General features: G+C 42.2%; 1 protein-coding gene across 1 annotated transcript in view; it reads right to left on the minus strand.

The window, feature by feature from the left end:
• The window catches only part of LOC109866309 (5'-3' exoribonuclease 2), a 30,789-nt gene extending 3,959 nt beyond the window's left edge, over positions 1 to 26,830 (minus strand). The window contains exons 1-27 of the mRNA XM_020454909.2: positions 26,536 to 26,830; positions 25,556 to 25,683; positions 25,127 to 25,238; positions 24,876 to 24,987; positions 24,682 to 24,740; positions 24,371 to 24,460; positions 23,814 to 23,886; positions 23,552 to 23,602; positions 22,247 to 22,404; positions 21,957 to 22,031; positions 21,617 to 21,750; positions 21,448 to 21,505; positions 21,085 to 21,192; positions 20,760 to 20,804; positions 20,222 to 20,365; positions 16,829 to 16,917; positions 14,192 to 14,327; positions 12,371 to 12,478; positions 12,162 to 12,251; positions 7,901 to 7,973; positions 7,646 to 7,729; positions 7,228 to 7,325; positions 5,693 to 5,772; positions 5,542 to 5,598; positions 4,747 to 4,815; positions 4,210 to 4,344; positions 3,376 to 3,494 (exon numbers count right to left, since the gene is read on the minus strand). Coding sequence (XP_020310498.1) covers positions 3,376 to 3,494; positions 4,210 to 4,344; positions 4,747 to 4,815; positions 5,542 to 5,598; positions 5,693 to 5,772; positions 7,228 to 7,325; positions 7,646 to 7,729; positions 7,901 to 7,973; positions 12,162 to 12,251; positions 12,371 to 12,478; positions 14,192 to 14,327; positions 16,829 to 16,917; positions 20,222 to 20,365; positions 20,760 to 20,804; positions 21,085 to 21,192; positions 21,448 to 21,505; positions 21,617 to 21,750; positions 21,957 to 22,031; positions 22,247 to 22,404; positions 23,552 to 23,602; positions 23,814 to 23,886; positions 24,371 to 24,460; positions 24,682 to 24,740; positions 24,876 to 24,987; positions 25,127 to 25,238; positions 25,556 to 25,683; positions 26,536 to 26,610 — 2,560 coding nt within the window. The 5' untranslated portion in view covers positions 26,611 to 26,830. The remainder of the gene's footprint in view (positions 1 to 3,375; positions 3,495 to 4,209; positions 4,345 to 4,746; positions 4,816 to 5,541; positions 5,599 to 5,692; positions 5,773 to 7,227; positions 7,326 to 7,645; positions 7,730 to 7,900; positions 7,974 to 12,161; positions 12,252 to 12,370; positions 12,479 to 14,191; positions 14,328 to 16,828; positions 16,918 to 20,221; positions 20,366 to 20,759; positions 20,805 to 21,084; positions 21,193 to 21,447; positions 21,506 to 21,616; positions 21,751 to 21,956; positions 22,032 to 22,246; positions 22,405 to 23,551; positions 23,603 to 23,813; positions 23,887 to 24,370; positions 24,461 to 24,681; positions 24,741 to 24,875; positions 24,988 to 25,126; positions 25,239 to 25,555; positions 25,684 to 26,535) is intronic.
• Positions 26,831 to 27,058: the final 228 nt, after the last annotated feature.

Below are 27,058 nucleotides of genomic sequence, written 5' to 3' on the forward strand. Positions count from 1 at the left end.
ATGTCCCTAACACGCTACTAACCTATCTAGAGCAATACACCTTTTAAAAACAGCAATAGTTAAGGTGTACCTACCTAAGAATTTGGTTCTGATGAGTTGCCATTAGTGTCATTTTTATTCACCACCGTACATATTGCATAGATAAAACCAGCTATGAGACTTCTCTGTTTAGTGAAAATGCTAGTTTGAAACAAAGATTCCAAGGAAACCATTCCAAAGCAATCCCTTCGAGTGAAAGTTAAATCTGTTGCACGCAATGTTTGCGAATCAAAACGGAAACTCAGGTTTAGCATACAACAGACTATGTAAAAATGTATTAAAAGTTAATTAACCCAGTTCACTTCAGCCTTAACCTCAATATGAAACCAATACATTTCAACCTAAAAACTGATCAAAAGAAAGTCACAATGATAAAATTAAGCCCATTCAAGCACTAAACCACAATAGGATTTGAGGTGGGGGTAAAAAAAAAAAAAAAAAAAAGCTGCATTTGCATTTCTTGTCTCCAGCAAAATGAAATAAGCATTCAGCGTGCAGCATTGTGGATGACTCAAGTACCCCTGGTTCCATCGCGGCGAGCCCCTTCACAAAGCCACACTTTTTAAAAAGTAGCGAGAGCAGCTTCTTCCAGATCCGCTGTTGCCAAGGCAATGACCAGCTGCAAGCCCTGGACTTGTTTGTTTATAGGGGCAGGCCTGGTGAGTGGCTGAGACGGGAGGAGAGGGGGCGGGGTGAAATGAAAAGAACTTCAGCAAAGGAAAGCCAGTCATTTACAAACCTGGATTGGAGGTTGGTGTTAAAAATGTTTCATAGGAGGGGATAGGATATCTGGAAATAAGCATTTGGCCTGCTGGCACAGCACAAAAGTTTCACTTTGAGACCAATGCTCAATGTTATGGAGAGAGAGTTTAATAATATGGTCTGAGATGACCAAGAGAATATGGACTGGTCAGTCTGACTTGCGGGGTGGAGTAAAATTGACCACAATAGATGTTTGTCAAGGGATTGAAAATTCTACAGATAAGAGCTACGTACAATTGAAACAGACTAACAACGCATAACTGTTCATCCAAACAAAGTGATTAGGTTGCATCTGTGGACTTGTAAATCTTGACAGTTAATAATCTTGTGGACCAACAACCTTATTGCAGACCACCCACTCTGGCCCCAATTATACTCCGGTAACATTGTCATCCGTCTTCTGTCCTGATGACCGGCAGCCAGTCAAAGGAGGAAATTACAATTAGGCGCCTGTCCTTCTCCTTAATTAACAATGATCTAAAACTCTAGAGCTCCAAGCCATGTGACACAAAAGACAACGAACGATTACGCCTAAAGTCCCCCAGTACACTTCACATTCCCTGTATTAACCCAAGGGATAACAACTAGCTCAAACCAACTCCCCTTTTCTTCCAACAGCTGGCAACGTTCTATGCCTAGACCTTTCGGCCTGAAATTAGAATCAACTGAATTCCATGAGAATGCCTTAAAAAGTGAAACTTCTAATAATGCAGTGACAAAGTTGCTAGTACAATGTGACTGGACGTCAGAAGACTAATGGCCACCGGCGGTGTCTCTCCGTTGGGTCATTACACAGCAGCTGTTTTTATTAGGCCCAACAAAACCCTGCAGCATGTTTCAGAAGCAGCCGGTTGACACATCACCGCAGGAGGTAGTGGCACGCTGAAAGGGGAAGTTAACTTTGGTTTCAACCCTCTCCAGTCTACCACACATCCAATCAAATGGGATCGTCCCAGAAGGCTTTTATCAGAGGGGCCAGTGTGTCCAGAAGCACTCGACAATCTCATTACCACCCGCAGTCTCCCAGTGCAGCCAGCACCACTAATCAGCGACACAGGAGCCACCCCCAACCCAACACAAAAGGCCTCAACCTGACCAGGGTGATTACTGACAACCTAGTGGATCCTCCCTGAGAGAGACAGTTCACAGCAACAAAAGCCTTTGAGCGCTGAGCTCCCTACTGTCCCAGAGTTGTCACATTTGTAGTCTCGTCTCAATAACTTGTCTGGCTAATTGTGCTTTTGGGACCAATATTGTCTCACACCATATATAGACTAGTTAATCTGTGCATCCTTTTATAAATTGGTTGACTAAAACTGCTAGATTCTCTTATGGATGGAATGGGAATATATACACACACACACAATTATTTGATGTAAATTTCCCTCTGACTTAAAGCTGCAATGTCACTTTTGGGGCAATCTGACCAAATTCAAATAGAAATGCAAGTTATGGATTTAATTCTCATTGAAAACAAGTTATAGATCGGTCACTCATTGAAAGTGTAAAAAGAGGCAGATCTGTTCTACGTGCGCCATTTCCATGTTTCCCGTTCTTCAGTTCAACTTGAGTCTTTTGTACACCAGCTTCAAACAGCAAAATTACATGTAAAAAAAAAAAGTGATTGAAAATATCATTTGTGCCATTGGTTATTCAAGGCAGGTGTCAAAGGGACAGTACGCTAAAATTAAGCTGTTACATTTGTATTGTTCCTGCAGTTTTGGTGAATTGTATCGTCAGGACTAGAAGACCATGAATTTTTAAAATCCCACCGTTACATAAAGTGACAATTTGAAGAGAAACATGCCCACAATCAGATGGGCCAGAGTATTAACCCTGATTGCCTTAATCAAAATAACTAATATAGAAAGAAAGAGGATGAAGTCCGTCCTACGCAGCTAATTGGCAAGTTTACCATCAGGGATGAACAGCAGAGGCCAAGGGAGGCTGCCGCAATCCGAGGGAACCAAAAGCCTTATTTGCATCAAGTGCCACTGGAATAGCCTCTGCTCCCCCACAAGCTATCAGCAGCCAGATGAGATTATTCATCAACTTGCAAATGGGAACATCAAAGTCAAATTGGAGAACTGAGCCTGCGTCCCAAATGGCTCACTATTCCCTGTATAGCGTACTACTTTTGAGCAGAGCCCTGCTATCAGAGGAGCATGGGGCTGAGACCGGGGCCTGGGGACAACCAGGAGCCTCTGATTAGGGGCTAGGAGACCGAGAGAGAACAGCCCACTCCAGATTACACCATTCCAACTCCCCAGTGTTGAACAAAAGGGCCATTTAATTGTATAATATATAGTTATTTTTATTCTTAGAAGAGGTACAATGTCAGCCGAAGACAAAGGAAGTGAAATGTAGCAGCAAGTAAGAAAGGAAAGCAACAAAACGGCTTTTTGGATCTGAGATTACTGTCCATCTTTGCTAGCTTTTCTATCACCTATTCAGATAGTTACTACTCGACACCTGCATTGAACACGTAAAGACTGTTTTTTAAATGGGAGATGCAGTGATTGTGTTTGTCTAAGGCCTGTGTGTGTGTGTGTGTGTGTGTGTAAGAGGACTTACGTGAGAAGTGACCACCACCACTGTGGGGGGGCCTGCTGTAGTTCCCCTGGTGGTAGTTGCCAGGGGGTGGAGCGTTGCTGTACTGCCCACCTCCCTGCTGCTGTCGGTTAATGCTGTGACTGAAAACATGCAGCGTAAGTCACAAATATTAAATAATCTGCTATAGGCTGTTCCATACACACTGTTCCTTAAGCCCCAGCTGCCAGTCAAATAGCTGACTACTAACCCTAATGTGGCCAGGTTCTTCAGTGAGTAACGCATCGGGTGCATCAGATGCCTACACATACATTTTTATATATTATAGCTGCTAATACTAACCATTTGCTGTCACATCAACACAGGCATACCAAACTCTGGGGGGGGGGGGGGGGGAATAAATAACTAATTTATGCCAGGTTTTCCTAATTACCAGTCTCTAAACACCTGCCTATTTGGCCCCATCAAGGCAAATAACTGTTTAAATTACAGAATTAAGGATTTGGTGGACAAAAAAAACATTTCTGAATACATCAGGTTTCTTTGGCAGCATGCATAATTCATTCCTGAACATGCTACAGTCCAGAATCAGCCAGATGTTCAATTACCCAGGTTCCTTAAAGGGGCATTCCGGGATTGGTACATCCATTCTTGGACTTTCCATGAGCTTGGTTCAACTGTATTTACTTTGTAAACAACTTAACAGTAAACAAACAGCCTTCTGTGAATGTCTGACTAAGTTAAAGAGCTTAGATATCGTATATCAAAGGGTGACCATTGAAGGGATATCATACAAGTTGGTCTGGCTGCAAGTCTAAAATGGTCAATGCTGTCTAGTCTGAAGAGATGTGCACGTACCCCAGGGCCCTGAAGGCTGACTGGTCCAGATGGACCTGCTGCCGGTTGGAGTTGAAGCCCAGTTGGGGCCTCCAGTTACCCCTACCACGGTTACCCCTCTCCCAGTCTCCAGGCTTCAGCACCTTGGCAGGAATCCTGAGAGACAAGGAGACACTTTATTTTTCCACACAAAACAGTAACAGAATAAGAAACCACCACACTGGTCATAAAGAGCTCCATGATCCACCAAAATGAAAAGACAATGCACACTGACTTTCTTAAAGGGGAGAGGGAGGGGACAGGGAGACATGAGCGATAAAATGACAAATATACTGGATGCCAATTCTTTAAAATCAGACGTACAAATTCAATTGACAAACCATTTTAAAAATGTGTAGCAATAAGTATTTTGATAACATTAAAGATAAAGATTATACACTATATTAACATTGCTTAAAGGACAATGTGTCTTAGCACATACAGAAGGTGTAAGATAATATACAGCTCTGACTCAATGGGAACATGTTAATTATAAAACAATGCATTGCAATAACTTACTTTGCTCCATGAAGAATGACAGCCTTGAACACAAAGGTCTCTCCAAACTGTGGGTCCTTATATTTCACTCTGCCAAGAAAAAAAATGAATTTTACAACCATTTATTTTATGAATAATTGAATTTGTGAGTTTCAAAAAAATCAAACAGTACTCCCTAAAAAGTTTACATTTCGGGGAAACTCCAGGCAAAGCAGACTCCAAGCCTTGCATTGGCAATGAATTTAATAACCATCCTGCCCCAAGGACAAATAGCGAGCCAAGGCATTTTAAATCAGATACTCCAGCGCTGGTCGTAGAAAATGGCATCAATTCCGTTTGACATCAGCTTTGCTCTACTTCCAGTGTGAATGAGAGAGGCCATGTCCCAAAAGGCACCCTAACCCCTATATCCTGGTCTAAAGCAGTGGACTATATACAGAATAGGGTGCCATTTGGGACACAAACCCACTGAGAATAAGGGAGTCTCAGCACCTCTTAGAAGCTGACCCCCAAAGGGCCAAGCAGGTCGTTACATCCAAGGACTTTTTCTGTCGTGCGGTAAATGAGTATTTGAAGTCGACCACTGAAGAAAAACTTGAAATTGGTTTCACACAGAAGATGACCTTAAATTTCTCCTCCTGGTCGAGATCAATCATGTAACGTAAAGCAGTAATGTGCCCTTACGACTATCGCTCTGAGGATTGTCAACTGGCCCTTCAGGTGAACATTTGTAGGAAATTCAGTCTTTATACAAACGTGCACGTGTCCCAACTGGGAATACCAACTGGTGTGACTAAGGTAAAAGACAATCCTTACCCAATGGCACTGTTCTGTGCAATGTCCCGTAGCATGGGGATGGGAGACTCCACTGGTCTAAGAACAAAAGCACATAGGTTAGCCATGATTCTCTCCAGAGAAAGATGAATAATGTATCAAAAAGAGTGATGAGAAAATAGATGTTCCTTACTTATCTGGTAGGATAGGGTCTCCGTCAAGATTTAATATACCTTGAATTCCATGGCATAGTTCCGCTGGCATCTCGGTGCCCTGAGGTAAACAGACATAATATTGCTTAAAGTTCATTTAAATGTAATGGTTTATGTATTTAGCCAGGATAGTCCTGTCAGTAATTGCAACTGTTTAAGGGAGTTCTACTACACAAATAAACTCAGCAAAAAAACAAGTTGTTTTTTTCAACAAATATTTGTATGAACATAAGATTCAACAACTGAGACAAACTGAACAAGTTCCACAGACATGTGACTAACAAATGGAATAATGTGTCCCTGAACAAAAGGGGGGAAGTAACAGCCAGTAGCTGGTGTGGTCACCAGCTGCATTAAGTACTGCAGTGCATCTCCTCCTCATGGACTGCACCAGATTTGCCAGTTCTTGCTGTGTGATGTTGCCCCACTCTTCCACCCAGACGTGCTCAACGGGATTCTGCCATGGCCAGCTCTTCGCTGGCCATGGCAGAACACTGACATTCCTGTCTTGCAGGAAATCACGCACAGAACGAGCAGTATGGCTGGTGGCATTGTCCTGCTGGAGGGTCATGTCAGGATGAGCCTGCAGGAAGGGTACCACAGGGAGGAGGATGGCTTCCCTGTAAAGCGCAGCGTTGAGATTGCCTGCAATGACAACAAGCTCAGTCTGATGATGCTGTGACACACCGCCCCAGACAATGACGGACCCTCCATCTTCAAATCCGCTCCAGAGTACAGGTGTAATGCTCATTCCTTCGTTCCTAGTGTAACTCGGGCAGTTGTTGCCATCCTGTACCTGTCCCGCAGGCGTGATGTTCAGATGTACCGATCCTGTGCAGGTGTTGTTACGTGGTCTGCCACTGCGAGGATGAGCAGCTGTCCGTCCTGTCTCCCTGTAGCGCGGTCTTAGGCATCTCACAATACGGACATTGCAATTTATTGCCCTGGCCACATCTGCAGTCCTCCTTGCAGCATGCCTAAGGCACGTTCACGCAGATGAGCAGGGACCCTAGGCATCTTTCTTTTGGTGATTTTAGTGTCCTAAGTTTTCATAACTGACTTTAATTGCCTACTGACTTTAAGCTGTTAGTGTCTTAACGAGCGTTCCACAAGTACATGTTCATTAATTGTTTTTATTCATTGAACAAGCATGGGAAGCAGTGTTTAAACCCTTTACAATTTTTATTTATTTTACCTTTATTTAAATAGGCAAGTCAGTTAAGAACAAATTCTTATTTTCAATGACGGCCTAGGAACAGTGGGTTAACTGCCTGTTCAGGGGCAGAACAACAGATTTGTACCCTGTCAGCGGATTTGAACTTGCAACCTTCCGGTTACTAGTCCACTGCTCTAACCACTAGGCTACCCTGCCTTCCCATGAAGATCTCTGAAGTCAATTGGATTTGAACAAAATTATCTTTGAAAGACAGGGTCCTGAAAAAGGGATGCATCTTTTTTTACTGAGTTTATTAGGATGATGTGATCAAATTGCAGGGATGCTGCTTTCTTGCCATACCTCGTGAGATTCTCCACGGTACAGTTCCTGGATGAAGTCACAGATAGAATGGGACTTCCCCACAAACAGCATATCACTGCCAAGGCTGTTCCTCTTGTCTGAAACAAAGAGAGTGAACACATTAGCGGACCGACTAAGTCAATATTCAAAAGGATTCCTGTAAGGGAGTACTTTCCATCTTAAACCTATTGATCGGCACTGACAACTGTCATTGAAAAAGACATTGCCAATTGAACACAGGGAGCAAACTTCACACATGGAATACTCAGAAACAAAGTAGCGTGACATTCATCGTCAAGGACTGGTTTTCACACTTCAAATATTTCATTAATAAAGTACTGTGACTACCACTTAAAATATATATTCTGAAGGAGTGGTTTACAATGGTGGCTTGAAGTTGAAGAGTCCTATTACTCACTTTCCTCTGGAGAGAGGTTTGGGTAGACTTCAGCCAGGGCTGCCCTGAGACGGCGCTCATCCACGAAGGGAAGCAATGCAACACCTACACAAAAGGTGAAAACAGTCAAAACGCATTGTAAGTTCTTTTTACATTAGCAGTAGCGCTTGAGTGTTTAGCCGTTCGAAACCCGGAAGAGCAAGCAAAGCACACCGACCTGCATTCAGTGCCATGCCAAGGTGTTCAGGTCAATGGTCAATTAACCTGTCGACTTACCTTGCCAAGCATACTTCTTTCCATTCAAGTCAATGGCAAAGTCATCAGGGTAGAAGTCAATGATTGAGGACTCCTGTTGGAGAACAAGTGCCAGGTTGGGGAATCAGTGACGAACAGAAGCAGCGTAGCAGTTTAGCAACTAATATGATGGTAACATTGGTCACACTTTATTATTTGGATAGTATCCCACAAACAATATCATTTACAGTGAGCTGCAAACACATTGGGACTGTACTTATAAAAATGAACTATGCAAGTCAGTTCAGAGACTTATATTTCCCTCACTAACTTTAAAACATCAGCTATCTAAGCAGCTAACCGCTGCAGCTGTACATTGCCCATCTGTAAATAGCCCACCCAATCTACCTACCTCATCCCCATATTGTTTTTTATTTACTTTACTGCTCTTTTGCACACCAGTATCAATACTTGCACATCTGCTCATCCATCACTCCAGTGTTAATCTGCTAAATTGTAATTACTTCGCTACTATGGCCCATTTTATTGCCTTCCCACACACTGTATATAGACTGTTTTTCTACTGTGTTATTGAGTGTACGCTTGTTTATTCCATGTGTAACTTTGTGTTGCACTCAGGCCGCAGTCGCAGTTGTAAAGGAGAACTTGTTCTCAACTAGCCTACCTGTAAATAAATTCTTATTTACAATGGACGGCCTACCCAAGTCAAACCCGGACGACGCTGGACCAACTGTGCGCCACCCTATGGGACTCCCAATCATGGCCGGATGTGATACAGCCTGGACCATGAAACTCCAGCACTTTGGATTTGAAATGAGTAAAAAAAATATTTCTAAACACTTCTACTTTACAATAATTACAGGTGGTCCTGAATGAATCATGAAAAATTATGATATCCAAGACATGCTAACCTCTCACCATTACAATAGAGCCCCACAGCGGTGTCATAATGCTCTCAGACAAGGTAACTTTTAATTTGGGGGGGGGGGGGGGTATGATTAAATAAATACACAAAAGTATGTCTACCATTTCAGCCACACCCATTGCTGACAGGTGTCTTAATTTTTATTTATTTAAATCAAGCAATCTCCTAGGACAAACATTGGCAGTAGAATGGCCTCACTAAAGAGCTCAGTGACTTTCAACGTGGCACCGACATAGGAAGTCAAATTTCTGCCCTGCTAGAGCTGCCCCGGGCAAGTGTAAGTGATGTTATTGTGAAGTGGAGATGTCTACGAGTAACAACGGCTCAGCCGTGAAGTGGTAGGCCACAGAAGCTCAGAACGGAACCGCCAAGGGCTGAAGAGTGTAAAAATCATCCTCGGTTACAACCCTCACTACTGGAAGCAACCTCAGCACAAGACCTGTTCGTCGGGAGCTTCATGAATTGGGTTTCGATACTGAGCAGCCGCACACAAGCCTAAGATCACCATGCACAATGCCAAGTGTCAGCTAGAGTGGTGTAAAGCTCACCGCCATTGGACTCCGGAGCAGTAGAAACGCATTCTCTGGAGTGATAAATCACGCTTCACTACCTGGCAGTCCAATGGACGAATCTGGGTTTGGCGGATGCCAGGAGAACACTACCTGCCCCAATACATAGAGGAATAATGGTCTGGGGCTGTTTTTCATGGTTCAGGCTAGGCCTCAGGGAAGGAAAATCTTAACGCTACAGCATACAATAACATTGTAAATGATTCTGTGCTTCCAACTTGGTGGCAACAGTTTGGGGAAGGCCCTTGCCTGTTTCAGCAATGTCCTTGTGCATAAAACAAGGTCCAAACAGAAATGGTTTATCGAGGTCGGTGTGGAAGAACTTGACTGGCCTGCACAGTGCCCCAACCTCAACCCCATCAAACACCTTTGGGATGAATTGGAACGTCGACTGCGAGCCGGGCCTAATCACCCAACATCAGTGCCCGACCTCACTAATGCTTGTGGCTGAAGTACCCCGCAGAAATGTTCCAACATCTATTGGAAAGCCTTCCCAGAAGACATCTAGTGGAAAGCCTTCCTAGAAGAGTGGAGGCTGTTATAGCAGCAAAGGGGGACCAACTCTATATTAATGCTCATGATTTTGGAACGAGATGTTCGAGCAGGTGTCCACATACTTAGATGCACAAATACACTATGACTAACTTTCTCACTCATTCACAATTCATCCGTAATCATGGTATCATCCACATTAATGTAGAAATGTTTGGAAACATTTATTCTTATTTACAACAAGTACTCCAAAATGACAAAATACATTATATACAGTTGAAGTCAGAAGTTTACATACACTTAAGTTGGAATCATTAAAACACATTTTCAACCACTCCACACATTTCTTGTTAACAAACTATAGTTTTGGCAAGTCGGTTAGGACATCTACTTTGTGCATGACAAGTAATTTTTCCAACAACTGTTTAGACAGATTTCCCTTATAATTCACTGTATCACAATTCCAGTGGGTCAGAAGTTTACATACACTAAGTTGACTGTGCCTTTAAACAGCTTGGAAAATTCCAGAAAATGGCTTTAGAAGCTTCTGATAAATAATGTCAATTGGAGGTGTACCTGTGGATGTATTTCAAGGCCTACCTTCAAACTCAGTGCCTCTTTGCTTGGCATCATGGGAAAGTCAAAAGAAATCAGCCCTCCGACCTCAGAAAAATAATTGTACACCTCCACAAGTCTGTTTCATCCTTGGTAGCAATTTCCAAATGCCTGAAGGTACCACATTCATCTGTACAAACAATAGTACGCAAGTATAAACACCATGGGACCATGCAGCCATCATACCGCTCAGAAAGGAGGCGCGTTCTGTCTCCTAGAGATTAACGTACTTTAGTGCAAATCAACCCCAGAACAGCAAAGGACCTTGTGAAGATGCTGGATGAAACAGGTACAAAAGTATCTATATCCACAGTAAAACGAGTCCTACATAGATAACCTGAAAGACCGCTCAGCAAGGAAGAAGCCACTGCTCCAAAACCACCATAAAAGCCAGACTATGGTTTGCAACTGCACATGGGGACAAAGATGGTACTTTTTGGAGGAATGTCCTCTGGTCTGATAAAACAAAAATAGAACCCATCATTATGTTTATAGAAAAAAAGGGTGAGACTTGCAAGCCAAAGAACACCATCCCAACCGTGAAGCACAGGGGTGGCAGCATCATGTTGTGGGGGTGCTTTGCTGCAGGAGGGACTGGTGCACTTCACAAAATAGATGGCATCATGAGGATGGGAAAATGATGTGGATATATTGAAGCAACATCTCAAGACATCAGTCAGGAAGTTAAAGCTTGGTCGCAAATGTGTCTTCCAAATTAACAATGACCCCAAGCATACTTCCAAAGTTGTGGCAAAATGGCTTAAGAACAACAAAGTCAAGGTATTGGAGTAGTCATCACAAAGCCCCGACTTCAATCCTATAGAACATTTGTGGACAGAACTGAAAGTGTGCGCGAGCAAGGAGGCCAACAAACCTGATTCCGTTACACCAGCTCTGTCAGGAGGAATGGGTCAAAATTCACCCAACATATTGTGGGAAGCTTGTGGAAGGCTGCCCGAAACTTTTGACCCAAGTTTAAATTGTTTTAAGGCAATGCTACCAAATACTAATTGAGTGTATGCAAACGTCTGACCCACTGGGAATGTGATTAAAGAAATAAAAGCTGAAATAAATTACTCTATTATTCTGACATTTCCCATTCTTAAAATAAAGTGGTGATCCTAACTGACCAAATACAGGCCATTTTTACTACGATTAAATGTCAGGAATTGTGAAAAACTGAGTTTAAACGTATTTGGCTAAGGCTAAACTTCCGATTTCAACTGTACCATAAATTTGTATTGGGCCCAATATACTCTGAAACAACCCAAACAAACAGCATATGCATCCAACAAATGTGTCTAGTCACAAGCTTGATGTAGTCATTGCGTGCTAGAAATATGTGAGCAAATAAACTATTTTAATATAAGTGAATTTGTCCCAATACTTGGTCCCCTAAAATGGGGGGGCAGACTATGTACAAAAAGTGCTGCACATTTTTAAACTGTTAACCTGATATGGATGAAAATACCCTAAATTTAAAGAGGACAGTCTGCACTTCAGTGTAGCATTCCAAATCCAAAGCACTGGAGTACAGAGCCAAAAACAACTAAATGGGTCACTGTTCCAATAGTTTGAGCTCACTGTATATTTATGGTCTCCTATGTGTGATCTACAGTTGCGTACACTATCAAGGATAACATTTTATGCTGAAAAAGTGTAATATCAAGTGAAAACTTACTGGATTGCTCATGAGTGACCGCCATGTTTCGGGCAGGAAATTTCCACTGGCAGCAGGGAAAACACCCATCAGCTGCTCCAGGGGCTTGAACTGAAACACACAGCAACAGACTAGAACACGCCACACAGAACATTACAGGCTTAAACCAGGGGAAGACTGAAGTGGAATGACAGAAAAAAAAAAAAAGCCTGCAGCCAGACCATTCTTACCGGCTTGGTCCCAAGCTCGAAGTCGGTGAACATGCCTTTGATGTCTTTGAAGTCTGAGGCGAACGGGGCGTAGTGGAACGGGAAGTACCACTTCCAGGATGCGCACCCCTGTCAAAAATCAACAGAAACAGTTGAGACGGCCCGGACAAATAATCCTCCAATACCTCACCAACGGCACTGACAGTGGACTAATTAGATGACTGGCTAACTGGGGCCCAATCACCGCAGATTTGTACTTTACTCATCTTTTATTTGTGTAAATATTCATTTGCGGAAATGCGAAAAAGTCAACAGTAAAATAGTCAATAGATAGCCTACTAAAAAGGATCCCCAAGTGTGAATAAATTCCATTTTAATTATATATAGCCTACATGACACTAATCTAGGTGACATTTGCCCGTGAGTATGACTGACATTTAAATCTTATAAGATTGCATACTCAGGGGAAAAATGGAAGAATGGAAGTAGTAGAAGTTGCTAAACCATGAAGTTTAATCAGTGTAAGGAAAGAATGGTGGGAAGGACTTGGAAATGGGAAATCCATGAACATGTCCCAAAAACACTTTCCAATACCAGTTTAGTACCTGTTCACTTACTAACAAAATGAACACTGAAATTCATGTATTTTCATATACACACACACACACATTAGGCAGAGGTGATAAAAAATATTAACCCAAAGAATCCAACCCTGAAACGCTTATGCTCGGCTAGTGAATGACGGTCGCCTGCTGGCTGGTTAGAATGCTCTTCTCGTAGAGAACGAGGTCCCCTAATCATTTCAACAGTCTTCACATCAGACTAGGCAAAACTAATTTAAAAACACAGACAAGTCTATTATGAAAGGTAACTCATTCAAATAACAAAAAGGTGGCCCACTGTGCCAACACAGGACAAGAATGCGTGAGTCTGACAAAAACAGCCAAATACCCATGTTTAAATATTTACATAGCCCTAGAACATATACATAATCAAATTCCCCGGCACAAATCGATTGTTTTTAAACGAACAACGTGACAAATCAAGGTAACTCCATGTTATGCAGAGCAATCCTACTAATAAAAATTAAATGGGTATGAGCTTTAGCTTTGTGTTTTGGCTTCCGACTAAACCGTTCCGTTTTCCCACAGCGTTTGGCAACATGTGTGCACGCATCATAACTCCAGTGGCACAACCAGCCCAGTGAATGTCTGGCGGAAACTACGAGACACGTCTCCATCAATGGAGGGCCCGGGTAATGAATACATTCAGGCCGTCCCCCGGGACTGCTGTTGATTGCCGAGCATGTGGTGTCAACACAAGGGCCTCGCATGCACAGGGCTCACAATTACCTTGGACAAATCCCTAAACACCAGTCTGATTTAGACTAGGATCTTCTGGAGAGAACCAACACCTAATTATTACATTTTAAGTTAAAGATCAGGATCTGCATCTACAACTAACATTTAAACTGTTTTTTTTTGGGGGGGGGGGGGTTTGTTCAGTGACAAAGCAAACAGAGTAGCAAGGACAGCTTGAGTCATCCCCTGAGACCTGAAATTATGGGTCGAAGTGTACATTTTCAGAGAGAGAGAGATTTTTCTTCTTCTTCCAATTTCAACTTAATGCTGCTCAATAATCAGTCAAATAATTGACCATTGAAAGATGACCCATCCAATTTGACCAGGCCTTGTTTTTTTTATTTAAAAGCCCATTCTGAGAGGGACGTTATGATGTTAGTTCTCAGCTGTGCAGGTTAAGCTTTTAAAGTACGGCCTTGTGTATGCGACTCTGCATCCCGTGCATATGACAAATAAACGTCGGTTTGAGTTAGTGTTGTACCTGGTAGTAGTACCTCAGGACCCAGCAGAGACCTTCCACGTAGGACATGACCACCTTTTTGCGAAAATCATCGTCAGTCGCGTCAACGTCAAACTTGGTCTTGTAGTATCGCTGCTTCCAGCCATCCTCCCACAACCTAACACAGGGACAGTCGTATTCATTTCCCCATTCATGCACATAGAGTGGTGTTCAGGTTCTATTGTGGGGGTTAGGCAACTAGATTCAGCCACGGGACGATGTGTCAGGGTGCCGGAACATAATTATAAATCATTGGGCTGCGCCCCAATAAATAAATCTTGGGTGAACCGAGAGGCATCTGTTCTTTCAGCCAATCGATTCTTAAACATTGAGAGAGAAACATATACACACACACACACTGTTTGAATAAAAGCCACTATATGTAGGCAGAGCTTTTCTGCTTTAAGCACTGACATTAAAAATGAAGATGCATTTCTAAAAATAGGAAGCCAGAGATCAATTTAGCCTAAACTGATTTTTCTTTTCCCGACGCTCCTCCTCCCACTGACCTTCGCTGCCGTTACGCTCCTGACTTTGCCGGTAATAGGCTACACCAGCGATCAGCAACCTTTTCAATTTAGAGTGGCAATTTACTCTACAATTTCCACTGATCTGCATGCCAGTTATGATTTTCATATGCACATTTTTCGTGTATAATAAAGTCTTTATATCTCAAAATAAAAGGTAATGTGGTTAATCAAAATTGTAAATGAAAGTTACACAAATCTAAAAGTAACTTGCAAAAAACAACCTACATAAAGCCAACAAATCAAAACATTGCAGCCTACAGGAAGAAAATATCCTGATGAATATGAATATCCTATAAATCACATTGGCTACGCATGGCCTGTCTGCAAGGAACTGGAAACATTGCATTAACTATTGTATTAACTCAGTCCTGCATTAACTATTGTATTAACTGGGCCCTGCCTGAAACTCCTGCTAGCAAAACTGCAACCTTGTACAATACCCCATAATGACAAAGCTAAAACAAAAGTTGAAAAAAAATTGAAATGAGAAAAACCAACAGAAACACCTGTTGCAGCATTGAAAGTCCAAGAACAGTGGCCCCCATCATTCTTAAATGGAACTCAGCCAAACTGAGTCATCCAGGGAAAAAGGCCTTGATCAGGGAGGTGACCAAGAGCCTGATGGACAATCAGAGCTCCTCTGTGGAGAATCTTCCATAAGGACAACCATCTCCGCAGCACGCCACCAATCAGGCCTTTATGGTAGAGTGGTCAGACAGAAGGCACTCTTCAGTAAAAGGCACATGACAGCCCACTTGGAGTTTGCCAAAAGGCACCTAAAGACTCTCAGATCATGTGAAACAAGATTCTCTGGTCTGATGAAATTAAGATTGAACTCTTTAGCCTGAATGTCAAGTGTCACGTCTGGAGGAAACCAGGCACCATCCCTACGGTGAAGCATGGTGGTGGCAGCATCATCATGCTGTGGGGATGTTTTTCAGCGGCAGGGACTGGGAGACTAGCCAGAATCGAGGCAAAGATGAACAGAGCAAAGTACAGAGATCTTTGATGAAAACCTGCTCCAGAGCACTCAGAACCTCCAACTGGGGCAAAAGTTCACCTTCCAACAGGACAACAACCCTACGCACACAGCCAAGACATCACAGGAGTGGCTTTGGAACAAGTCTCTGATTGTCCTTGAGCAGCCAAGCCAGATCTGCAGAGAAGGGGAGAAACTCCCCAAATACAAGTGCAAAGCTTGTAGCACCAAACCCAAGAAGAATCGTTGCTGTAATCCCTGGCAAAGGTGCTTCAACAAAGTAATGAGTAAAGGGTCTGAATACTTATATAAATATAATATTTTTTATTATTATAAATTAACAAAAATGTCAAATAAATTGTTTTTGCTTTGTCATTATGGGGTAGTGTAGATTGATCCAATTGTTTACCCCCCCAATTTTAGAATAAGGCTGTAACGTACCAAAATGTGTACAAAGTCAAGGGTCTGAATACTTTCCGGAGGCACAGTATATAATTTTACTTAACTGTTGTCGACTCCTATTGTATAGGTGACAAATACTTCTAACAAGTAAGGATGAAAGCCTTGGGCCTGCTCATCAATAAAACCATTCTCAGGCGTTGCATTGTTTGTCACTATGCCGAGTAACATAGAGCACCATTTCCTCATCTTACATACAGGATCTGGTAATTACCAGTAGTCCATTTCTATGAAGGCTTGGGAGACAAACTAGTTTGCTTCTTTAAGAAGTAGTGTAATGGTTTCGACATACTAGTAGATTGGCGATGCAGTGCCATTCTGCACACATAATCAAGGATGAGCAGCATCTGTCTAGTCCATCCTCCACACTGGCCCACAAGGAGAGCAGCCTAGTAACAGGAAAGCCTCCATGAATACCAATTTAGCCCAATGGATTTAACAGCTTTGGCGAGCGCATCAGGAATTTGAGAATATTCCTTCTTTCCATATTAATCACTTGCATGGACTAGGAGAGGGTGGTTGGAAGTGGTAAGAAACCACAGAGGGGCCCCTGCAGTGGAGAGGCATAAATCACACCATCTCCCTAGCTGAGATGCCTGCCTGGATGGTTGACAGAGTACCTGGTTCACTGACTGAAGCGTAGGTGTTTACCTGACGTTATCTTCAGGATCTGGTTCGCTGTCGCTGTCCTCGGCTTTCCGCTTCACACCCCGGCCATCCTGCCCATCACTGGTCCCTGCCTGGACAAGATACAAGACAGAGAAGACAGTCAGGAGATAGCATACAAGGAAGACATATCCTTAGAAATAAATATACCCACATCATCTTTCAGTCTGACAAGAAGCAACTTAAAAATGAAAGCACGTGGACAATTTTTCCACCATCGGAGGAAGCAAGAGCGATTGGGACTGATATTCTCCTTTGTTTGAGAGCTCATACATGATCCTATTGAAATAAAACATCCTCAAGTAGAGAGTGAAGACCTTCCCCTTTGCCACGCTTCCCTTGTGAACACCGCATTCATGTGCAAACTCGGGCTATTGTTCTCATGCATTTATGTAGCAAAAGCAGAGCGAATGGAGGCACTGTAACAGCTTCTTACAATGTACATTCATAACTTTTAATCAATAGAAAATGGCTACCACGCTCAGACTTAACATCAGGTACATTCAGGGCTCTAAATTAAAATTCTTCATTGGTAGTAAATGACCTACTGCTCAGATTTTTTCGTAACATGACAAACATAAGCCTATGTAACAATTAGGCCAGACAAACTTGATTTACAGTTTAACGGATGCCCCTCGACCTTTTATTTTTGCCAATTGATGCACTGTCCACTCGAGGATTTCCCAAGCTGATGCCCAAGAGTAAAAGACCAAACCACTTCAGATTACACACTTGTTAACATTCAGGGCCTCGGATTGAACAGTGACACCCGCTTGGAACCGGTACGTGCAGATGTTTCATTTCTCTAGCATGCCAGCATGGCTGAGGCCGTGGAAATTCCTACTGTGTGTACAGGTTAAATGTAGGATGTCCCTTGTTATAAACATAAATATAAATCCACAATTAAATGCTTAATTTTATGTCCTATTAGAAGCAATTAATACCCAAAAACAATGTCAACAAACCAAATGACTGGTCAGAGATCAGGGCATTCATTAGCAAAGCAGATTGGACAACCAGATTGAAATCAAAATGAGCGATGACATCGAAGTGTGTCAGCTGCATGGTGATTTGCAATTCATACATTAAATTTTACCGGTTCTGCCTGAAGCAGGTCGACAGACAACAAAAAACCTCAAATGAATGTAGTCATCATGCGCTGCCAAACACAGCCTGCATATCCTGCAAAATGCATTGCCAGTGGCACGTGCCGATCAGGAGCTCCACTATGATGCGGTAACTGACTCCAAGGTGGGGGCTTTTCATGGCAGCCGGGTGAGGATGTGTTGAGTGATTGACTGTATAGGCCGACTGGGCTCAAATTTGCTTCAGTGGATTGACGTTTCTAATTGCGCATGTTAAATAAATAAATGTATTCTGTAGATGCCACACAATGGCTGGATTTTAATGCACTTTTTCCAATGCTACATGACAGACCTTGAATGATTGTCCATCTACAAAGTAAAGGCCTAGTCTATGCAAGTCACTTAGGAAAAAAAATCTCATTTAGCAGACACTTTTATTCTAATTCAAGAATACAATGTAACAAATATTTAAGCAACCAGGGACAAGAGGCAGGGCACGCTGTATACTGAATACAGTCACAGGTCAATGCCGTTCAGCACGACACGATAGCGGAGGGCTAGTCAACCCATTTACCTGGGCACAGTTCACTCTAGTTACTACAGAGATCGAAATTCGAAAGTGAAACATTGCATGTCCGACCTCGGAAACAGACAGCGAGGCTTAGATGAACCCCCGCCGTATCAAACTAAATGCTAGGCAGCAAGGGGAAATAATGTGAGAGTTCAGATAACTACAAAAAAAAATACAAAAAATAAACTCTTCACTCAACTCTCCTTTTCAGAAATATCTAAATCTGTTTAAAACAGTAAACCATCTCGGTCTGGCCTAATCAATTAAAAACAGTTCTGTATCAATGTGGTTTGTACAGTAGGCTATAGGCCCAATCCATTACCACTATGCTTGAATAGCCCTGTGTTGCCAATGTTGTTCTTCTCAGACCATATTCAAATGATACTGCTAAACGTAAGGTTTATGATCACACTGGTAATAGATTAGTTGTATTGCTTGTGAGGTACACCCAGGTGAGCATAAATTCAAATAATTGAATGTATATATTTTTACTGGACTGATTGCATCTGATGGTCACCACCCCTCTGCTCTCCCTCCTGCTGCAGAGACTGACCTTGACCAAAAAGGGGACAGTCTTCAAGCTGATGGTGGAACTCAAGTCGCACCACATTATTTCTGCGTCATGCACAAATGTACAAAAGTTGTGTGTGTGTGTGTGTGTGTGTGTGTTCACATCAAAACATTTAGGAGCATATGAGACCAAAAACAGTCACACTTTAGAGCCCTGGATACATACAGGGTACTGTCAAAATAAAGGAAACACAACAGTGTCTTAATATGGCATTGGGCCACCAGAACAGCTTCAATGCGCCTTGGCATAGATTCTACAAATATCTGGAAATCTATTGGAGGGGTGTAACAACATTCTTTCACGAGAAATTGCATAATTTGGTGTTTTGTTGATGGAAAAACGCTGTCTCGGGCACTGCTCCAGAATCGCCCACAAGTGTTCAATTAGGTTGAGATCTGGTGACCAAGACGGCCTTGGCATACAATGTTATCATGCTTATCTAACCATTCAATGACCACTCATGCCATGTGGATGAGGGTATTGTCATCCTGGAAGAGGCCACTCCCATCAGGATAGAAGTGCTTCACCATGATCACTCAGAATGGCGGTGTATTTATTGCCGTTTAACATTGCACGCTAAGGGGTTGATTGACCTTAGGAAAATGCACCTCACACCATAACAGAGCCACTAGAACCCTCATTTACTGTATATACACACACACAATTTAACATGGACACAATTCCTGTGCTGCATTTGATCAATACAAGCCATACATTCTGGTACAGTCTTCAAATCACTACAAACTGCAACTGTAAAGGTAATGTTGTGCAATTTCACACATTTTGCAATAGGACAGAGAAATTAAGCAGTTTTAAAGCTAATTTCCTGCAATTCTACACCTTTGGCCATGACTTACACCATGCTCATATGATATGAGTGAGAGTAACTAACAAAATCAAATGGGGGGGGGGCACCTGGAGGTCAGGCCTAGAAACGTCATAGATGTCAAGTGCCATGCAGTGGTCTTGGTATGATTCGGTTGGGAAATGAACCCCCAATCTCAGAGCAGACACTAACCAGAGTTGTACGAACGTCCCATAAATCGCCTGCTGCGCCCTAACATCTCATTAGTGGCTAGTAAATAATAGGAGTCTTCCTTCTGCACCAAGTTAACCAGAAGCAATATCCCCATGATCAGCCCTCATCATACCCTGTTGTGCTGGTCCCTTCCCTGCATCCGCATATCGAAGGCTTGGTGCCGGGCATTCTGAACCACCTCAGGTCTGCCTCTGCCGCCAAGGGCCTGGGGGGCAAACTGACCGCTGGTCAGGTAGGATGGGCCCTGCTGCTGAGCCTAGGGAACACAAATTCACACACACATACTCGCAATTAACAACGTAAGTTTCCCCACTTGTTTCCTGGTTCCCAAATCTTGCAGACTTTTGGTTTCCCAGGTATAAATTAGTCAAGTTCAAAGAAAGAACTAGCATACAATGCAGCAGCCCTCAAGGGCCAGAGTTGTGCACATCTATTGAGGGAACATTTCAAACAGTTCCCATCTTCAATACAGAGCTACAACATAGACAGTTTCAGAATAAATGAAAAATACAGTGCGTGTGATTGCCCATTGAAACGAATGAACTTGCATAGTCCGTTCAAAGAAAGACGGAAAATGTGAGGACTGAGAGCTTCATTCAAAACATCTTGTCAAGCAAATAGCCATAACATGGGTACATCTTTCCACTTACCTTCATCCTCTTCTTTTTCTCCTTATTCCTTCGCTTGAATCCCTCCTGCAAGACAAACCCCATTAGTTACAAACAGTGAAGCTGGAAAAGGACATGGCTTTCAGTTCACAATGACTAATTCCCTGACTTTTGCATCAACCACATTATCTTAAATAACGACAGTGTCAAATACCTACCTGAACGAGCCATTTGAAATCAAATACCCATGCAGTGGTTAATGCAAATCATATGGAAAATCTCCCAGCCCACTGTTTACCAAGAGAATAATATCATCTATTGAGCAGTACTTTCCCTGCTGAAAGCTACTGATCCTCCTTAGTCTTACATCATCCTCTTTGCGTTTCTTGAAGATGTTGTCCTCAGCCACACCGATTGCCTGCATGATCAACTCAACACTCTCCAACTTGACAAAGCCATTCTCTGTGATGTACCCCTGTGAGGAGGGACAAAGACCAAGTTAAGGCTATGAACAAATACCTGGGCAAGGAGGAAAGTCAGGACAGCTGTTAAGGGCATGTGTCCTAGACAACTTAAGCCTAGTCCTGGACCAAAAACCTTTTTCAGGGGAGAAATCCAATTGAGCATGCTTTTTAGTCCAGGACTAAAAAATAAAAATCGGTGTTTGGGAAACTGAACCATATACTTTTCTTGAAGGGGACATAACTAAGCCTACACTGACAACACTTACCCCAGTCTTGTGCACAACGTCTTTGTAGATGCCCACCAGTCGATCTATCGCACCCTCTCTGAAAGAAACGAAAAGTATCATCAACTGAAATGTATGGAAAGAGCGAGAATTCATTGTTGTCGAGATGTTTTCAAGACCGTAAGCATCATCTCAGTTCAGTCAGGCTTACCTAATCTCTAAGGACGGTAAATGAGGCAGGAAATCATTGCCAACGAAGAAGCACATGAAGACCCAGTCGTCAACGGTCCTCTCAAAGTCAAAGGGAAAGGGCAGACTGGCCATTGTCAACTCTCGCTCCAGGTACTGTGGAAAAGGAAACAAACCTTGAAAAACAGATCTAAAACTGGAGAGACTCATGCCTCAACAACTTATCCAATTTTGATCTGAAGTCAAAGACGTATTTCACACATACAACCAATAACACAACAGATCAGAGAATTACTAGCTACATGTCCAAAAACACAACTAGAAGTATTTTTTGAAATTCAAGAAGATATGACACAACGTACCTCACGCAAAACGCACAACCTGATGAATATGAACTCCTGTTCAGAAGCCGGCATAGCGTCTGCAAACTCATCATGCTGCAATAAGAACACAGCATTGGTCAACGCTGTTGATCAACGTAGGGAAAACGGAATGTTGACCTTTTTAGGAGAGGTTTACTGAACGCATAGTGCTGGACTAAAAACCAAACTCAATGGAGAAGCTCCATTGAAAATGAATTTTAGTCCTGGACTGGGCCTAATCTATGTCTGTGAAACTGGCCCTTGGAGACATAGCTATAATGTCAATGTACCTCTCCCTGTTTCTCCCTGGCCACTCCCTGGCAGTCCTTGATCTCATGGCCTTTCTGTCCACACATAGCACAGGGCCTGGGCTGGTTGGGCTTGAACTCCTCTCGGATGATGGTGAAATTGGGCTCGTGAGTGGCAAGGCCCAGCATGATAAGGTCAGCTAGGGAAATCCAAAATAACATATGCAAACAGAATAGAAGAGGACATTCAGCAACTCTTGGATAACAGTGGCAGTTGATGAAAGAGCGTCTATTATTAAAATGTAAAAACCCACGTGTTTCGACCCTTCAGTAGTATTGTTTTGCAAACAGAAACCCTTGAATACATTGAAAGGCTGAAAATAGCTCTGAAGTACTGCATTTTATACATGCTTTGTCATCCGGGACAATTAACTCAGGTTTCTACGGCATTATGTTAATTAAATGACCTCGTCTATATTATGAGCCATGCCTGCATTATCATCTACAAATGCTAATATGCACGTACAATACCATAATTTATCCATTTGGAGGGAGGGGGAAGAGCGCTGCGCCCAAAATGGCACCGTTTCCCTAGAAAGTACACAACATTTGACCAGAGCCCCACTGACCCTGGTCAAAAGTAGTGCACTAATGTAAGGCCTAGGATGCCATTTGTGACACAGCCTGAATGTATCAATCTCCTCTTCAAGCTAATTACATACAACAAAATCCCTCCTTTGCTCACCAAGTGCATCATGAACCATGGAATGCTGAAGCTTTTATCTATCATGTCCTGTGTAAGTGTACCCATTCAAAACTAACTGGCCATTAATATAGCAGAACATTAAGGCCTGCAGAAAACCGTGACGCTCCATCGTCTAACAATGTACAAGGTTGGAGAGTTGCAAGTAGTGATGCTAACTGTTTTTAAGGACTGGAAACCAGGAACCTGTTAATACGCACTATCATGAACTTAATTTATAGACGTCTCAAAGGTAGTCTTAGAAAAACAAAGCATGTACGCCATCACCGTTAACCACAGACCTTGAGCCCGTCAGGCTCAATAAGATAACAATGTATTCCCTACAATTATTGACAACTACTCAACAAAACCTGAATATGAATCACTGCATCTACATACCTTCAAGTTAGTTTGACAAGAGTTTTAACAGTAATTGTGGCATCTAATTTGCTTTTGTGTCTTTACACATCATGCTCTCTCATAACTACATGTTGCAGGATATATAAAACACAGCTTTGGGGAAAGCTCTTGCTATTGATGCTCAACTTTCTCCCATTGTTGGTTACTCTTCAAAACTTAAGAGACCCTTGTGGTGCAAAGCTTACCGTCAGCTCCACAAAGACAGTGGTGTGTGTTGGGGTCATGGTGAGGCTGAGCTGTGAGAAACAAAAAAAGATAAATGGATGGATTATGAGTCATTACATATAGTTAGCATATATGTGATTGCAGAGCTTGAAATAAAAAGTTGCACTAAGACAGAAGGACATTTGAGACCTTGTAATATGCCTGGCAGAAATCACAATGTCACAAATTACCTAAAAAAAAGGGCCAATAACCCTTTTGAAAATGACCATAAATGGCTCATACCTCTCTGTCGCCTGATATAGTCCATGATCTTATGCTCCCCCTCACCAGGGACACTGGCATCAGACAATATGACCTAAAACGAATAAAGAACGTTTCCATATGAACAATGATAGCAATACTCAATGCATATGACCATGTCAGACTTGACCTTGGTTTCATTTCCAATAAGGACATAGAGAAATGTTCTAAGGCAGGTCTGCCCAACCCTCTTCCTGGAGATCTACGGTCCTGTAGGATTTCTGTCCAACCCTAATTTAGCATATCTGACTCAGCTAGTTAAGGTCTTGTTCAAAAGCTAATTGGTAGAATCAGATGTATTAAATTAGGGTTGGACTGAAAACCCACAGGACTGTAGATCTCCAGGAAGAGGATTGGGCAGCCCCTGTTCTAAGGCCTTAACATGTCTGAGCAGAAGAACTGACCAACATAACACTTAAAACGTTTCAGCTTGAGGCCAAAACGTGTCAGCTTTTAAATAAATTAAAGACCACCAATGCATTAGAATTTGTTGTGTTCTTTTTCAGAGATGCCATCACCTTTTTTGCAATAATACTTACTGTAATGTTACGCCATCCAGGGTCATTACTGAGTCTGTCTGCAATGTAGTAACGGAGACACTTTGCAAGGTTGTCCATGAACTCTGTGCCCTAGAGAATATTCAAATGAATAATGAATTTCCAGACAGTATTCACAATTTAGCAGCCTGACAAAAATGTTGTCAAAAAGTACCCGGGGCAAGTTCCTCTGCAATCAGAGATCTCAGCTTTAGTGCACCGTCATGAAGACATTTTACACTGCAAAATATTGGTGACAGTAACACAGCCTTAGAAAATATTGTTATTATACAAGAAAAGCCTCAAATACTTACTGGGGTGATACAGTTACTGTCAAATCTCTCCTTGATTTCATCAGGTGGAAGATACCCTCCTAAAAGGTATAGATTAAAAAGTTGTTTCATATTTAGTATCCAATTCTGTTATGGCAAATATTTCTCATTAAATGTGCTTAGTCTAAATTCTAATGGAACGATAAGTATAGACAGTTTTCAAAAAATATATGCACCTCTCCCGAGGATCTCCTCTCGGATGCGGGATTTCTCCTCAACCAGTTCCACTCCTTCCTTGGAGGCACGGAATCGCCTGGACCTCTGCTGGTTCATTTTGGCACGAGGGGCCTGTACAGAGATAAACAGAATGTCACAACTGCTGCACAGGTCATTGGCCAACATATTGTTTGAACAAAACTGTAGGATATCTAAAAGGGGTTAATAGAAAAAAAAGTTTATCCCATGAAAAGAAAGCAGCAGAACTTACCACTCCATCAATAGCCATGTAAAGAACCCTTCTGGGCCGCACAATGTTGAAGAGCCGATCCATGTATTCAAAGATGGCAACCATCATTTCATCTTCATTTTTGGGTGCAGCCCTGTGAAAGTGAAGTGGAGTTTTAGAGGGTTAATACTAGAATAACATCACAACTCAATGTAATACACAAGAGTGCTACCATAGAGATTCATAGCTATTGAGTGTATTCCAAATGGCACAGTATATATACTGCACTACTTTTGACCAGCGCTCTATGGGACCTGGTCAAAAGTAATACACTATAAAGTGTATTATAACATTTCTGTACAGCACTTTGTGACATCAGCTGATGTAAGAAGGGCTTCATAAATACATTTGTAAGATTGATTGATATAAAGGGAATATGGGGCAATGCTATGTTCTGTGAGGAGGACTCACTTGTCTTCAGGATGTGTACAGGGGTGAATGATCCCATTCATATCCAAGTACAAATTGTCAAACTCCACTTCATTTGGATTCGGTTTGCTGGTATCAACAGGAATCCGTACACCGTTGCATTCCTTGGACTGTGAGTAAAGGGAAGATGGAACCAAAAATTAATTAAACATTCGTGCAATGACACAACTAATGATAACCTTATTATGTAACAATACTTGGCTGCGCCATGCATAAGACTCTGCCAAAGGTTCTCTAGTCATAACATCGACGGGCCGTCTAGTGTCAGTTTTGTTTGCAAACCAATGGAAAGCCAACTCGACTCACGAGTTTGTCACTCAATAGTCGTTTCACAATGAATTATTCTCGGCCCCGGGCTCTCTCAGCCCTAGACAATTAAACAACGTTTTACGATGGAATTGAGTGGCGACTAGTTTGGGCGGACTGGAGCTCCGACGTAACAAAATTAAGTGAATATGAAAACGTATTTTAGTGCCCAAAGAATTTACACACGACATTATTCGGTGTAATGTGTCATTTTTCTGGGGAGCTGAGGTCAGTTTTTGATAAACTTCCTTTTATGTAACGTCGGAGCTCCAGTCACCGATAAACTCCACAATTTACGATGGAGTTGGCCATCTTAGCCCAAGGCTAGACTGGCCCTGTGATAATTACGTGCATGTGTAGCCATCTAAATTGCAAGTAGCATAGTTGGTGCGCTGGCTTGCTACGTTAGTTGCGTGCATCCCATACATTCTTCATTCAATCTAAAAATGGCTGTTAATGTTACACTACTAATATAGTTAAGAGATATAATAGCTAGTTACGTAATGTTATATCTAAAGTGCAGTAACGTTCGTACCTGCTAGCTGCGCTAACAAACAGTTTACAGGAATAAATAGCATAATTATTACACGGCCTTAAAAATGCGCAACACTAGCTGGCGCTACCAATCAGGTAGCTGGCTACAAACAAAGACGTACCCTCTCCTCAGTACAATGGACAACAATCGTAGAATATTTCCGACTCAACCAACGAAAAAATGCGGGGACTCCCATCTCCCGTAGTTTCACAATACGCTACACACAGCTATAAATTATGACATATGTTTAAAACGACTTGGTTAAAAACGACGGCTGGAGGAATAGCTAACTGTTTTGCTAGCTACGCGTTTCCAAATAAACTACTGATCACGTTTGATTTCCGGGTTATAGGGTTTATCTTCCGGGAGCCATTTTGCACATGTGAGGAATCGAATAGCGCCGCCATCGCGGATTCAAAAAATACCTCAGAGATTCAAACCATAAAGAGGAGAACGCTGAGGTATTACATGTTGAAACGTTCAAATGTTGCGTTCGTAACCAAGTGGAAAGGTTGTATTTACAACACTTAACGCCCCTCCAAATTTGTACTTGTATTAATATGGTTTTTGAACACTATAATTAGTTTACAAGCATGATAGCTGTACTTTTAGTTTGGGGTTTTACCAGCTTGTTGGCAATTAGC

The sequence above is a fragment of the Oncorhynchus kisutch genome, linkage group LG21 (assembly GCF_002021735.2).
Source record: "Oncorhynchus kisutch isolate 150728-3 linkage group LG21, Okis_V2, whole genome shotgun sequence".
Classification (NCBI taxonomy): domain Eukaryota; kingdom Metazoa; phylum Chordata; class Actinopteri; order Salmoniformes; family Salmonidae; genus Oncorhynchus; species Oncorhynchus kisutch.